Consider the following 13,058-nt stretch of genomic DNA (forward strand, 5'->3'; position numbering starts at 1 on the left):
TGTGCAAAGGTGGTGCTGCTGCCCTGCCCCACTCTTTTCTTTTGCCTTTGCCTAAAAGTCTTAGTGCACTACAATGAGTGAGTGAGACACAGGCGCGCAAATCGCCTCTCCTTCTCTTGCACTACTTTAATATAATCTGCTTAATGACGTTGCCCCCCAACCAATGTACGAGTGACTCATGACTACTTATGGCGCTAGTGGATACCTACCATCCGGATGATCCGGTTAGAATTTGGGAGGCACGGCCATTGTATAGAGACAAACATCCAAAAAGGTGTGTTGGAGTTATTTTAGACGTTGCGAACGTCCGATTCCGTTTCAGTTTGTGAGATTTCCCGTTGCAAGAGAAAATTTTTTATGGTCCTTACTCCTTGTGTGAGGCATGGGATTTTTGGGATTTCTATCCGGCCTCACATGGTGCTCTCGAAGTATGCTTGGACGCCCCGAATTCTTTGCATCTATATGAGAGTACCTTGAGGTGGAGTAATGTGGCCTAGTCCGACCTCTCCTACCTTCGTTTAGATACAAGACGACTTGTGGGCAGGGATCCTGTGCCTCGAATACCCGCAAATTATTTTCTCTCATCACTCTTGTGAACCCATTGTAATCTCGTCGCTTATCGGCATTTTATTAATACAAGTTTTGGGTTGGAAGCCCGCATGTGGGTGACACCGTTTTCCATTGTCGGTTGTACGTTTTTGGTCATAACTCCTTCATACGGAGTCCGATTTCAAAGTTCTAGTACTCAAAACGACCGGCTCGTCGTCCTCTTCGAGATGAGCTATAGGTCTTGGTGTTTAATATTCAGCAAGTACTCTCTGTTTTCACTTTTGTACTGGATTTTCTAGTCCCGAGCGGGACTAGAAAAGCCGGGAAAGCAGAACTTGATGCCAGATGCTCTAAGCCGTATGCCACAGTTGAATGCAGTGAGTGTGGCAAATGGGGCACTATTAGACAAAATCAGAGATGCTCAGAAGTTAGATGCAGCAATCATGCGCATGGCCACGGAGTTGCACAATGGTACATCAGCCGTGGGTTTATTTGAATTCAAAGATGAAATATTCTACGCCCACCAAAAGGTGTATGTGTCCAATGACCCGGACCTCAAAGCCATGCTACTTTGGGAAACCCACGACTGTAAGTTGGCCGGGTATGGTGGGCAGAAGCGCTCGCTCGAGCAGCTTCGACGTCATTTCTTCTGGCCACGCATGACTGAGGATGTCATGGAATATGTTTGTACATACCCAACTTGTCAACTCGTGAAGGCACATCGAGTCAAACCGGCTGGTTTATTGCAAACCATGCCCGTCCCATCAAGGCCGTGGGACATTGTAAATATGGATTTTATTGTGGATCTCTCGGAGTCCCATGGATACAACACCATATTATTTTTCGAAGCATGCACACTTCATTCCATCATCAAAACCACCTCTCACGGCGTATCAGACTGCAAAGCTATATTTTAGTCAGGTGTTCAAATACCATGGGCTGTCAAACGGATGTCTTCAGCATATCACCCACAAACAGATGGTCAAAGGGAGCGAATCAATCAAGGCATAGAAGACTACATTCGCAATTATGTTCGTGCCGATCAGAAGGATTGGGCAAATTATCTAGAAATTTTAGAATTCCATTATAACAACTCCGTGCACAGTGCTACCGGGTACACGCCGTTTGAATTGGCCACCGGCGTGGTAAGGAAGTCATTACACCTCTCGCCATTGCCACCAGCGATGTGCATGCCGAAGATGCAGATGTAGAGGACTTTTTGCAGTAGTGGCAGAAAAGAATGCGGGTTGCAGCAGAATCTAGAACAAAGCAAAGTCAGATATGTAAAACATGCCAACAAGAAAAGGCGTGATGATGAATTTCATGAGGGAGACTTGGTCCTGGTTAGTGCCCAAAAACATTGCACTACCTGCCAACCTCACACCGAAATTCAATCATCGCTTCTATGGCCCATACAAAGTGCTCAAATCTTACAATGGAGTCACCTACAAAATAGACTTGCCCGCAACAGTACACATACATAATGCATTTCATATACGCCTACTCAAAAGGTTTGTCCCCGATACCCGTTTTGGTCGCCATGTACCGATGCTTGCAGATGGTGTAACACTCGCTGTTACGCTTGATATTGAAATCCGACGGGGAACACCAGAATTCTATGTGAAATGAAAACATCGCCCCATGACAGATTGCACATGGGTACCAGAAGGGAAAATGATTCAAATGGCACGTCCGTTGGTTCTGCAGTTTTACAACATAGTGCCCGTGGAGGATAATGTACAGCCAGAATAATGGCTTGAAAGGGACTTCAAGCTCTTCAAAAGGGGGGTGTATGTGAGGCGTGGGATTTTTGGGATTTCTATCTGGCCTCACATGGTGCTCTCGAGGTATACTTGGACGCCCGGATCTCTTTGCATCTATATGGGAGTACCTTGAGGTGGAGTAATGTGGCCTAGCCCGACCTCTCCTACCTTTGTTTAGATACAAGACGGCTTGTGGGCAAGGGATCCCGTGCCTCGGATACCTGCAAGTTATTTTCTTTGCATCTATATGGGAGTACCTTGAGGTGGAGTAATGTGGCCTAGCCCGACCTCTCCTAGCCCGACCTCTCCTACCTTCGTTTAGATACACGACGGCTTATGGGCAAGGGATCCCGTGCCTCGGATACCCGCAAGTTATTTTCTCTCATCACTCTTGTGATCCCATTGTAATCTCGTTCTTGTCGGCATTTTATCAATACAAGTTTTGGGTTGGAAGCCCACATTTGGGTGACACCGTTTTTCATTGCCGATTGTACGTTTTTGGTCATAACTCCTTCATACGGAGTCCGATTTTCGAAGTTCTAGTACTCAAAACGACTGGCTCGTCATCCTCTTCGAGACGAGCTATAGGTCTTGGTGTGCAATATTCAGTAAGTACTCTCTGTTTTCACTTTTGTACTGGATTTTCTAGTCCTGAGCGGGAACTCGCGCCCTGAATTGGTTTCAACTTTCCACTATTCAAAATCTCATTATTAACCGGTTTTTATAACTAAAAACCTATAGATTTTATCAGACAAGAGTCAATTCAATCTCTCCTTTTTTTTTGGAATTTTAACATGTGACAAATACACTAAAAGACTGTTTTTTTCTAGCATTGGTAAAAGGACACTTTTTTTAGAGATGTAGACAAATATGTGGAAGCCAATAGCATAGGAGCTGCTGAAGCCAGGCAGGGTGGTGGGATGCTGGCTGCCCTCCATTGTTCACACCACCAAAATGCAAACAACTGGCTACCCTCCAATGGCAGATGTGACCCCCACAAAAATTGGGAGCTATTCACGCTAGTAGGTTGGTGGGAGACTAGAGGACAGTTGGCTGCCCTCACACCACCAAAATGCAAACAACTGGCTGCCCTCAAATGGTAGATGTGACCCCCACAAAAACTGGCAGGTCATATCTACCACCATCCCAATGTTCCATTTACATTTTCATTTTTGCAGGTTTTTAACAGCTTTTGAAGGTCCCAGTCAATGGCTGCTTGATAATTTAAAATAAAGGGCATTTTTCTTATATTAAATGCAGTCCAACCACTCCTTCTCACATGAGCCCAAACCCCACCAGGATTGTGTGGGTGGCGTGAACAAACCCCTGGCTCGTCAGATCTACCACCATCCCAACGTTCCATTTACATTTTCATTTTTGCAAGTTTTTAACAGCTTTTGAAGGTTCCACCCAATGGCTACTTGATAATTTAAAATAAAGTGTATTTTTCTTATATTAAATACAGTCTAACCACTCTTTCTCACGTGAACCCAAACCCCATCGATGGTAGTGACAGCAAGGTCACTAGACTGTGTGGGTGGTGTGAACAGGCCCATAAAAACACAAAAAAGCCACTAGTTTTGAAAATTGGGCAAGCCTTGAGACTGTTGCCCGGTTTAATTCCCCCTTCAAGTTCTGGTTGCGTGTGAATAGGCCCATAATCGAAGGCGCAGTTTATAAGACCATCAACCGAGTGTGAATAGCCAGCCTCTTGGCCAATCATCTCTGGAATCCAAGTGGGCAATCATCACCATCTGCCGCCCTGCCGAACCAAGGCTTCGTGGGCAGCAGGCAATCATCTTGTGGGTAACAGGTTGCCGCCCAAGGATTTATACAAGATATACGTTAAAAGTGTAATAATCGATTATCGAAGAGCTTTAAGCTTGGATGAACCAAAAAGAATAGCTCCTGAGTCCTAAAATACAGTAAATACCACTTCTTGTCTTCTTGTGAGTCTCTGTGACCTGATACCGTTGGCTCGACTCGCGTGAATAAAGTGGACCTACATGTCACACTTCCTGTCAGGAGTCTCAGCCTTCAGGGTGTCCCCGCTACCTAGCAAAAGTTCCCATGCTCAGACTCCCAGGGCCCCCGGGCCCCCTCGGGACCAGGCATCGCTGGCATGCCAGGCTTCCGATTCATCAGCTGATCAAGTTATCAACATTGTCTTCATTTGATAAAGCGCCCTCTCGCTCTCTCTCTCTCTCACAGTCACACTGTAGTCTGTCTCTCAACACACACATTTCAATGGCCATTCTGTCGGAACGATGCACTCCGACAACACTTTCACGGTTTTTAGGCTTTCTGTTGGCACTATCTCTGCTTAGGGATGCTGCTGCCCAGCTGCCGGGAACATGGGAGCTGCTGCTGGAGAATGCCGGCATCGCCTCCATGCACTCCGCCGTCACCCGTTTCGGCAACGTCGTGCTCTTGGACCGCACCGATATCGGCGCTTCGCAGATCCAACTGCCTCCGGGGAAATGCCGGAACGACCGCCAAGATCGAGCTCTCAAGCACGACTGCACCTCGCATTCCGTCGTGTTCGATCCCAGCACCAGTAATGTGCGCCCACTCATGATCCTCTCCGACACTTGGTGTTCGTCCGGCCAGTTTCTGCCGGACGGCACTTTGCTGCATACAGGAGGCGATTTCGACGGTTACAGGAAAATCAGGAAGTTCTCTCCGTGCCCCTCCGAGGGAACTTGCGACTGGGAGGAATTAACAGATGTGCAATTGGCAGCAGGAAGGTGGTACGCCACGAATCAATTGCTGCCAGACGGAAGAATGATCGTCGTCGGAGGGAGAGGCCAATTCACTGCAGAATTCGTGCCCGCCAGTCCGGAAGGTCCCATGGAGCTACCCTTTTTAAGGCAAGCTGAAGACGAGCAGATGGACATTCTGTATCCATTTGTGCACCTGCTGCCGGACGGGAATCTGTTCATTTTTGCAAACATAGACGCCATTTTGTATGACTACATGTCGGGAACGGTGGTGAGTACTTATCCATCGTTGGCAGGCAATCCCAGAAACTATCCATCGGGGGGCTCGTCGGCAATGCTGGCGCTTGAGGCGACCGACGGTTTCTCTCAAGCCGAGGTGGTGATCTGCGGCGGGGCCCAGTTTGGGGCGTTTATGCGCTCTGACATCGATCTACCAGCCGGTGGCAACTGCGGCCGAATAACGGCGACGGATCCGGCGCCGGAATGGGAGACGGAGGATATGCCGTTCGCCAGGGTAATGGGTGATATGCTGATGTTACCGACCGGCGACGTCCTCCTGATAAACGGCGCGCAGTCCGGGGCGCAAGGATTCAATTTGGCGAGCAACCCATGCCTCTATCCAGTGCTCTATCAGCCGGCATCGCCGGCGGGGCTCCGTTTTATGACACTAACGCCGTCGGAGACGCCACGGATGTACCATTCGACGGCGAATCTCTTGCCCGACGGCCGAATTCTGCTGGCGGGCTCGAATCCTCACTACTACTACAACTTCACGGGCGAGTTCCCGACGGAGCTGAAGCTGGAGGCCTTTTTGCCGGAATATTTGAGTCCGGGCCTTGCAAATCTCCGACCGGCGATCTTGGGGGCGCCGGACATTTTGGTGTACGGCGCCGAGTTTGAAGTGCATTTTACGGTGCCACTGCCAGTCACGGGGATAGTGGAGGTGAATCTAATGAGCGCTCCCTTTGCCACTCATTCGTTCTTGCAGGGGCAACGGCTGCTGAAGCTGGCGGTGGGGGCGCCGCAGCCGGGTGATAAGTCCACTTACACCAGCTCCGCCACCGCTCCCCCTTCCTCTCTGGTGGCGCCGCCTAGCTTCTACATGCTCTTCCTCGTCAATCAGGGCATACCCAGCGCCGCTGCCTGGGTCCAGCTCATCTCCGCCTGATGATAAACCCTTTACGCAAGTATAATTTATCCCTTGCTTTAACCGCTCTAATTGCCTTTCCTTACAATTATCTCTTACTTAACTAGTGCCTTTCGTACAGTAGCCGTTGCAATTTGCCCCTCATCGTTGTCATACTATCGAACGGCCGTCAACGTCACAGTAGCCTGTAACACTCTTAAGACCCCCCGTGACACGTGTTTCTTCTGTTGTCTCATTGATTCCTCTAAAGCGCAAGAATCGGGAGTCGTTTGGTACAATGAATCGGGAGTCGTTTGGTCGTCGGCGTGATCAAGAGCCTCTCATTCTGTCTCTGTCTGTCTGTCGGTCCGGTCTCTCTCTCTCTCTCTCTCTTTCCACTTTTCCTCGTGAGTCGTGCCATCTTGCTTCCAAGTGAAATCTGTTGCTATCTTGCTTCCAAGTGAAATCTGTTGATATCCAAAAATATTTTTCTCCATCCTGATGATGGAGCGGGATATTTTGGTGCCACCTCTTAACAGCAAGGGGTCAACAAAACCATTTTCAAAAGCAATGGGACTGATTTGGAATTAGAGATTACATATGTCTAACATGGCACATTCTCTTGCTAGATAGTTTTTTATTATTATGAGCATGAGGAAGTTATATGCCAAGATAGTTATATGATGCAATTCATTTATGTAACTATACAAGACTAGTTTTAAAAACTATAATAATTTAGGAAAATTCTAAACACTAGTAGCTATATGTATGAAAACGTTTGTTTCGCTCGTTGATTTAATTAAATATGTGCATTTTGCATTTTTTTGCATGTTGGCCTCACACTATCATTTCCTTTTGGAAACTAAGGTTTGTATGTGGGGTGTTTAGTGGTGGGTGCTGGGTGTTAAACTGGCAGGGTCGGCCTTCTTCTCCGTGATGGCAGCTTGGAGAACTCTTTGCTCGTGCGACATGGCTGGGTGTCCGTGCTCCCGTTGTCCGTCTTTTTTGGCATGTTGGCTTGGAGAACTCTTTGCTCGTGGGTGCTCGGTGTTCTTGGTTGGATCATCTGTCTTCTTTGGGATGGCTTGGAGAACTCTTTGCTCGTGGGTGCTCGGTGTTCTTGGTTGGATCGTCTGTCTTCTTTGGGATGGCAGCTTGGAGAAGTGTCTACTTGTGCTAGATGGCTCGTTGTCCGTGCTCTTGTCGTGCATCTTCTGCGCCACGCTGCGTTGGAGAACTCTCTGGTCATGCTACATGCCGGTCGTGGTTTGTTTTGAAGTCTCTGGATGCCCCCATTTTGGTACGTATATATGCAACTCCCCATGGTAGCTTTGCATGCCTTATTCGCCATGTCGAAATCCTCTCCTTCTATTCGTGCATGCCAGTGTCGTAGAAGAGCAAACTCTATTCTTGCATGTCTACCTGCATCGCCCGTTGCCTTAGCTTGCATACCTGCTATGATTGTTGTCAGTTCAGTGCCTGTAAATCCTCTGTGTGTGCCTTGTAGAAATGTCGTATCTGAATTTGACAAGGAGATCCCTCCTCACGTTGTCACGCCTCCAGAAGGTTCTTATGGTTTAGAAAACTTGAAGGGAGTCAAGCAAAGAGCTCGTTCTTCAAGTGATCCATGGTGTTCTTCATATTGTTGCTCTGTTTTCATAACTCCCGTTTATGCTAATTTCACGTATGCCCAAACAATGCGTACAAGGTTTTACCTTTGGACATCTCTTCTGCAGAAACATTATGACCATGAAACCGAAAGTGAGCCTTGTGCAAATCCTTCACTTGAAGATGTGCATTTTAATTTGATGCAGGGCACGACACATGACAATCATCGTCGGGGGTTTGTTTACATTCCACATCAAGTATTGTTTCATAGATTTTCCCACGACGATGATGGATGTAGAGACTATATGAGCGACCATCTAATAGTGGAGATGGTGAACCGTACCACCTCTTTCAAGGGAGAAAAGTGCCCGTGTACATTCATGGTGCACAAACTCAACAAGGTTATCCCCACAGAGAGATGTTGACATCGTCGGTTCCAATCCCAATGATTATAGATACCTCGAGCATCGTAAGATTGGCTCGAGTCGAAAACTTTGAGCTGGCCCGAGTTGAAAACTTTGAGCATGCAAGCAGCACGTCAGGCACCTGAGAAGGAGAGGAAATTGGCTAGCTTCCTACATTCTTCCTCTTGGTGGTAGCACAGGATGTATCAAAGCACAATAAAAACCAATCTGCGAAACAGGAAAAATCTTTTCAGAAAAAAAATTCATCTTGAGACTGTGATGGAAAATAGGTTTTGAGACCTCCTCTTCCATCTGGGATGCTATTGGCATGCACTTTTTTCGGAAAAGTTCATCCTAAGGGCATTCACATGCACTTTTGAGACCTCGACTTCCATCTGGGACACCAGTGACTCACTTTTTTTAGAAAAATATCTCTAAGAGGTCGTTCACGTGCGCGCTAAGCCTAAGCAAATCAAGGTAAAAACGGATACTCTTTTGACCTAGAGAAGGGTGTGCCACATGACAATCGTCGTCGGGGGTTTGTTCACATTCCACATCAAGTATTGTTTCACAGATTTTCCCACTACGATGATGGATGTAGAGACTATATGAGCGACCATCTAAAAGTGGAGATGGTGAAGCGTACCACCTCTTTCAAGGGAGAAAAGCGCATGTGTACATTCATGGCGCACAAACTTGACAAGGTTATCCCCACAGAGAGATGTTGACATCGTCGGTTCCAATCCCAATGATTATAGATATCTTGAGCATCCTCAGATTGGCTCGAGTCGAAAACTTTGAGCATGCAAGCAGCATGTCAGGCACCCGAGAAGGCGAGGAAATTGACTAGCTTCCTACATTCTTCCTCTTGGTGGTAGTACAGGATGTATCAAAGCACATTAAAAAACAAGCTACGAAATAGGAAAAATCTTTTCAGAAAAAAATTCATCTCGAGACTGTGATGGAAAATAGGTTTTGAGACCTCCTCTTCCATCTGGGATGTTATTACCATGCACTTTTTTTGGAAAAGTTCATCCTAAGGGCGTTCACATGCACTTTTGAGACCTCGACTTCCATCTGGGACACCAGTGACTCACTTTTTTTAAAAAACTATCTCTAAGAGGTCGTTCACGTGCGCTTAGTGCCTAAGCAAATCAAGGTAAAAACGGATACTCTTTTGACCTAGAGAAGGGTGCGCCATGCCTCTTGAGGCTATAACGGGTTGTAAGAAAACCTAAATAGCAACAAAACAAAACAAAAAATACCACGTGTGCTTGCTCATGAAGGAGTAATTGGCAACGTCAAGGTATGGCAACAATAGAGGGATCACGTGGGCTCACACCTAGACTGAATCCAATGGCTGATATCTTTGAGCCATTGAGATCCATGCCCCAAATGCATCTCCCAATTTCGGGAAAAAAATTCATCTTGAAACTGTGATGGAAAATAAGTTTTGAGACCTCCTCTTCTCTCTGGGATGCTACTGGTATGTACTTTTTTTGGAAAAGTTCATCTTAAGGGTGTTCACATGCACTTTTGAGACCTCGGCTTCCATCTAGGACAAGGGATTTGAAGTATTTATTTCGAGAGGACCCAAGGGTATATTGTGCATATGATTTGGTGTATATTGTTGGTGATGTAGAATATAGGAATGTGCACATGATTTGGTGTATATTGTTGGTGATGTAGAATATGGAAATGTGGTAGGATATATAAATAGCTATCATAGCATGATTTGGTGTATATTGTTGATGATATAGAATATGGAAATATGGCAGGATATATTATGACGTGCCTGTCGAGTGAGTGTAGGCCAGAATGAGTATGCCCCCTTATGAGTGGGCACCTCTTTATGTTATCACCAAGTTAGTTACATAAGGACAAGGTGGTTACTTTCGGAAACTTCCCACACAACCTTCCACACACACACACACACACACAAGTGCCATGAGCCATACACCACACCTCCCCCTTGGGGAAAAAATATGGACATCTTTTTTAGGCAAAACATGACATGACAAAGGACTTAGGGACACAGAAGGATGACGACACAACTAAGGACAAGTTCCAACACCTCATATGGGGGGAACGTACATTACATCAAAGGAATCATTTGTGTGTGTGGAAAGTTGTGGTTACATTCGAAAACTTCCCACACAACCTTCCACACACACACACACACGTGCCATAAGCCATACACCTCCGCGTTATAGGGGAAAAGATATGGACATCTTTTTTAGGTGAAACATGACATGACAAAGGACTTAGGGATAGAAGGATGACGACACAACTAAGGACAAGTTCCAACACCTCATATGGGGGGAACGTACATTACATCAAAGGAATCAATTGTGACAAGATGGCATCATCCCGAATACGAGACATATGGAGCATTGGGGAGCTAATCCCAACACGCATGCTCGCTCGAGGCATAGCCGAATCTTCAACACGAGGGCTGCTCTATGGCATAAGAAAAACTCACTCTCTTTTTGGGACCTCCATCTAACTCCAATGGGGTCCAGTGTAGAGCTGCAACCATTATTCAAGAAGGGACGAGATTGCAGTGTCCAAATGATAATGCATGCTAGAGAACCCGTGTGTTGCTGGATACCATTAACCAAGAAAATCCCAAAATCAACTTCATCGTGTGGTGATAATAACCAGGAGAATTTTGCATCACAAGAATAAGTGTAACTCCGAAAACCAAGAAATGAAAGAAAAAAGGGTCTGCTAACTACTAACTTCTGCCCGGCGTCACCACCAATGTGACGACGTGCCTGTCACAGTGAGTGTAGGCCAAAATGAGAATGTCCCCTCTATGAGTGGGCACCTCCTTATATTATCATCGAGTTAGTTACATAAGGACAAGGTGGTTACATTGGGGAACTTCCCACACGACCTTCCACACACACACACACACACACACACACACACACACACACACACGACCCATACACCACAATATACACAACATGATTTGGTGTATATTACTGGTGATGTAGAACATGGAAATGTGGTAGGATATATAAATAGTTGTCACAACATGAACATGAGACCAAATGTATGTTACACTCTTGTCCCATACTTGCCATAGCCAACATAAACATCAATTCAGTATGGGTATATATGTGTTGAAACCTTTTGTGACCATGTCCGGGAAGAGATGTTTTGCCAACTACTACAAGTTTCTTTGACACTATGTACATTCTACATTGATGATTAAAAGATTACTCTTCTATGTTGTCATGTTAAGTCTTGCCATTTATCCAATAAGTTATAATAAGAATGAATATTTCATTAGGCTATTATTTCCACAAATTAAGAATCATCTTAGGGCCATGTTTGATGTATATACTATGCCATAAGGGTATAGAATGGCCCTAAGGCCATTCTTCAATGCACATTGTTTTAATGTCTTATGTATTTACTATGCCATAAGGGTATAGAATGGCCCTAAGGCCATTCTTCCATGGACAAATTAAGAATCATCTTAGGGCCATGTCTTATGTATTTACTATGCCATAGGGGTATAGAATGGCCCTAGCCATTCTTCCATGCACATTGTTTTAATGTGGTGTCACTAGAGTTTTTGGCAAGAATGTAGTGTCATTAGAGTTTTATTGTTGTAATTGTTATGATTGAATTGAGAAGGAATCTTTGATATTCACAAGGAAAGAGCATTAGTAACAAGCTTCAACGATATTCCTACAAATGAAAATGCTACTAAAGTTATGGAGGAGTCAATTATAGGTGACAATGAGAGTTGTACAAGATAAAACATAACTAGGAAAGCAATGTTGTGGTGTTGGATTTGAATGAATTACTATTGAAGCATGGTATTCAACCATCATCGTCGCCACCCGCTACATCAATCCACTATGTATGCTCCAAATAGATATCTTATACTACGACCTGGATGTATAAAATTTTTGTAGACCCTTTTCAAAGATTTAATGTTGGGATCTGGTCAACTATAACAATGGAGGATAATGTTCTTAAAATGGTGAGAGGTTGGCTAAATAAAGCTGGGAAAATACTTTCTTTTTTTGACATTTAGGGTCAAAAGGCTTATTACACTTATGAGAAGAAGAACTGTTTAGGCCAGATAGCCCAGGTGTTGAGGCAATGTTTGAGCCATTGGAGAGAATGTCCAAAGTCTTTGAATGTGATCCTAGGATGTTTATTCTTATTGACGACTCTCCATAGAAAGGCTATGTTACTCCCGCTAATAACTGCATCTTCCCATCCAAGTTTGATATGGATAGAAAGGACAACAAATAGTATGGGGGAATTACTACCTTACTTGAGGATGCTTGATAATGCTAAGAATGTATGACATAGTGTCATTGTCTCTAACCATTCGGCCAGCTCTCCCAGTGTCAAATGACCATGAATTATTTGATGTTGTTCACAATTGGAAAGGGTATAATGTGAAATGGACACAATAGAGGTTCAACACAGGTAGACTTCCTCTTGCGAAACAATTACAAGACATTTCTAAGGGTAATACAGAAGCATTGGTTAATACAAGTGGTAGGACAAGAAATAAAGGAGCATTGGTTGTGCAAGAAGTATGCAAAGCCTTAGTCATAGTCCATCTCAACACAAGGAGATGAGATAGGAGATATCCTAATGAAAGAAAGTCCACACATTTCTAGCATGAAACCAACACAGTTGATTTCACTAGCTAAACAATTGGGTTGCAAAGGAGGAACTAACTCGAAAGCTTAGTCTGGAAAGGCATTTCACGATCATGGTCTCCTAAATATCAATAAGTAACTATTTAAAATTTTCACCATAATAATATATAATTATTTCTATTTTTTTTTATAATGAATCTACATTCTAACTAAAGCAACTTGTTTTGTGCAGGTTTTCTAGGCTATAT

The 13,058-nt window shown here is 44.9% G+C and overlaps 1 protein-coding gene across 1 annotated transcript; it reads left to right on the plus strand.

Moving 5' to 3' along the window:
* Nucleotides 1–4,478: 4,478 nt before the first annotated feature.
* LOC147619760 (glyoxal oxidase-related protein) lies at nt 4,479–7,715 on the plus strand. Its single transcript, XM_086825590.1, has one exon. It carries the CDS (start codon nt 4,560–4,562, stop codon nt 6,198–6,200), a length of 1,641 nt encoding a protein of 546 aa, XP_086681716.1. The 5' UTR covers nt 4,479–4,559; the 3' UTR covers nt 6,201–7,715.
* Nucleotides 7,716–13,058: the final 5,343 nt, after the last annotated feature.

Source organism: Cibotium barometz, chromosome 32 (assembly GCF_041138505.1).
Source record: "Cibotium barometz isolate CiBa-2024 chromosome 32, ASM4113850v1, whole genome shotgun sequence".
Classification (NCBI taxonomy): domain Eukaryota; kingdom Viridiplantae; phylum Streptophyta; class Polypodiopsida; order Cyatheales; family Cibotiaceae; genus Cibotium; species Cibotium barometz.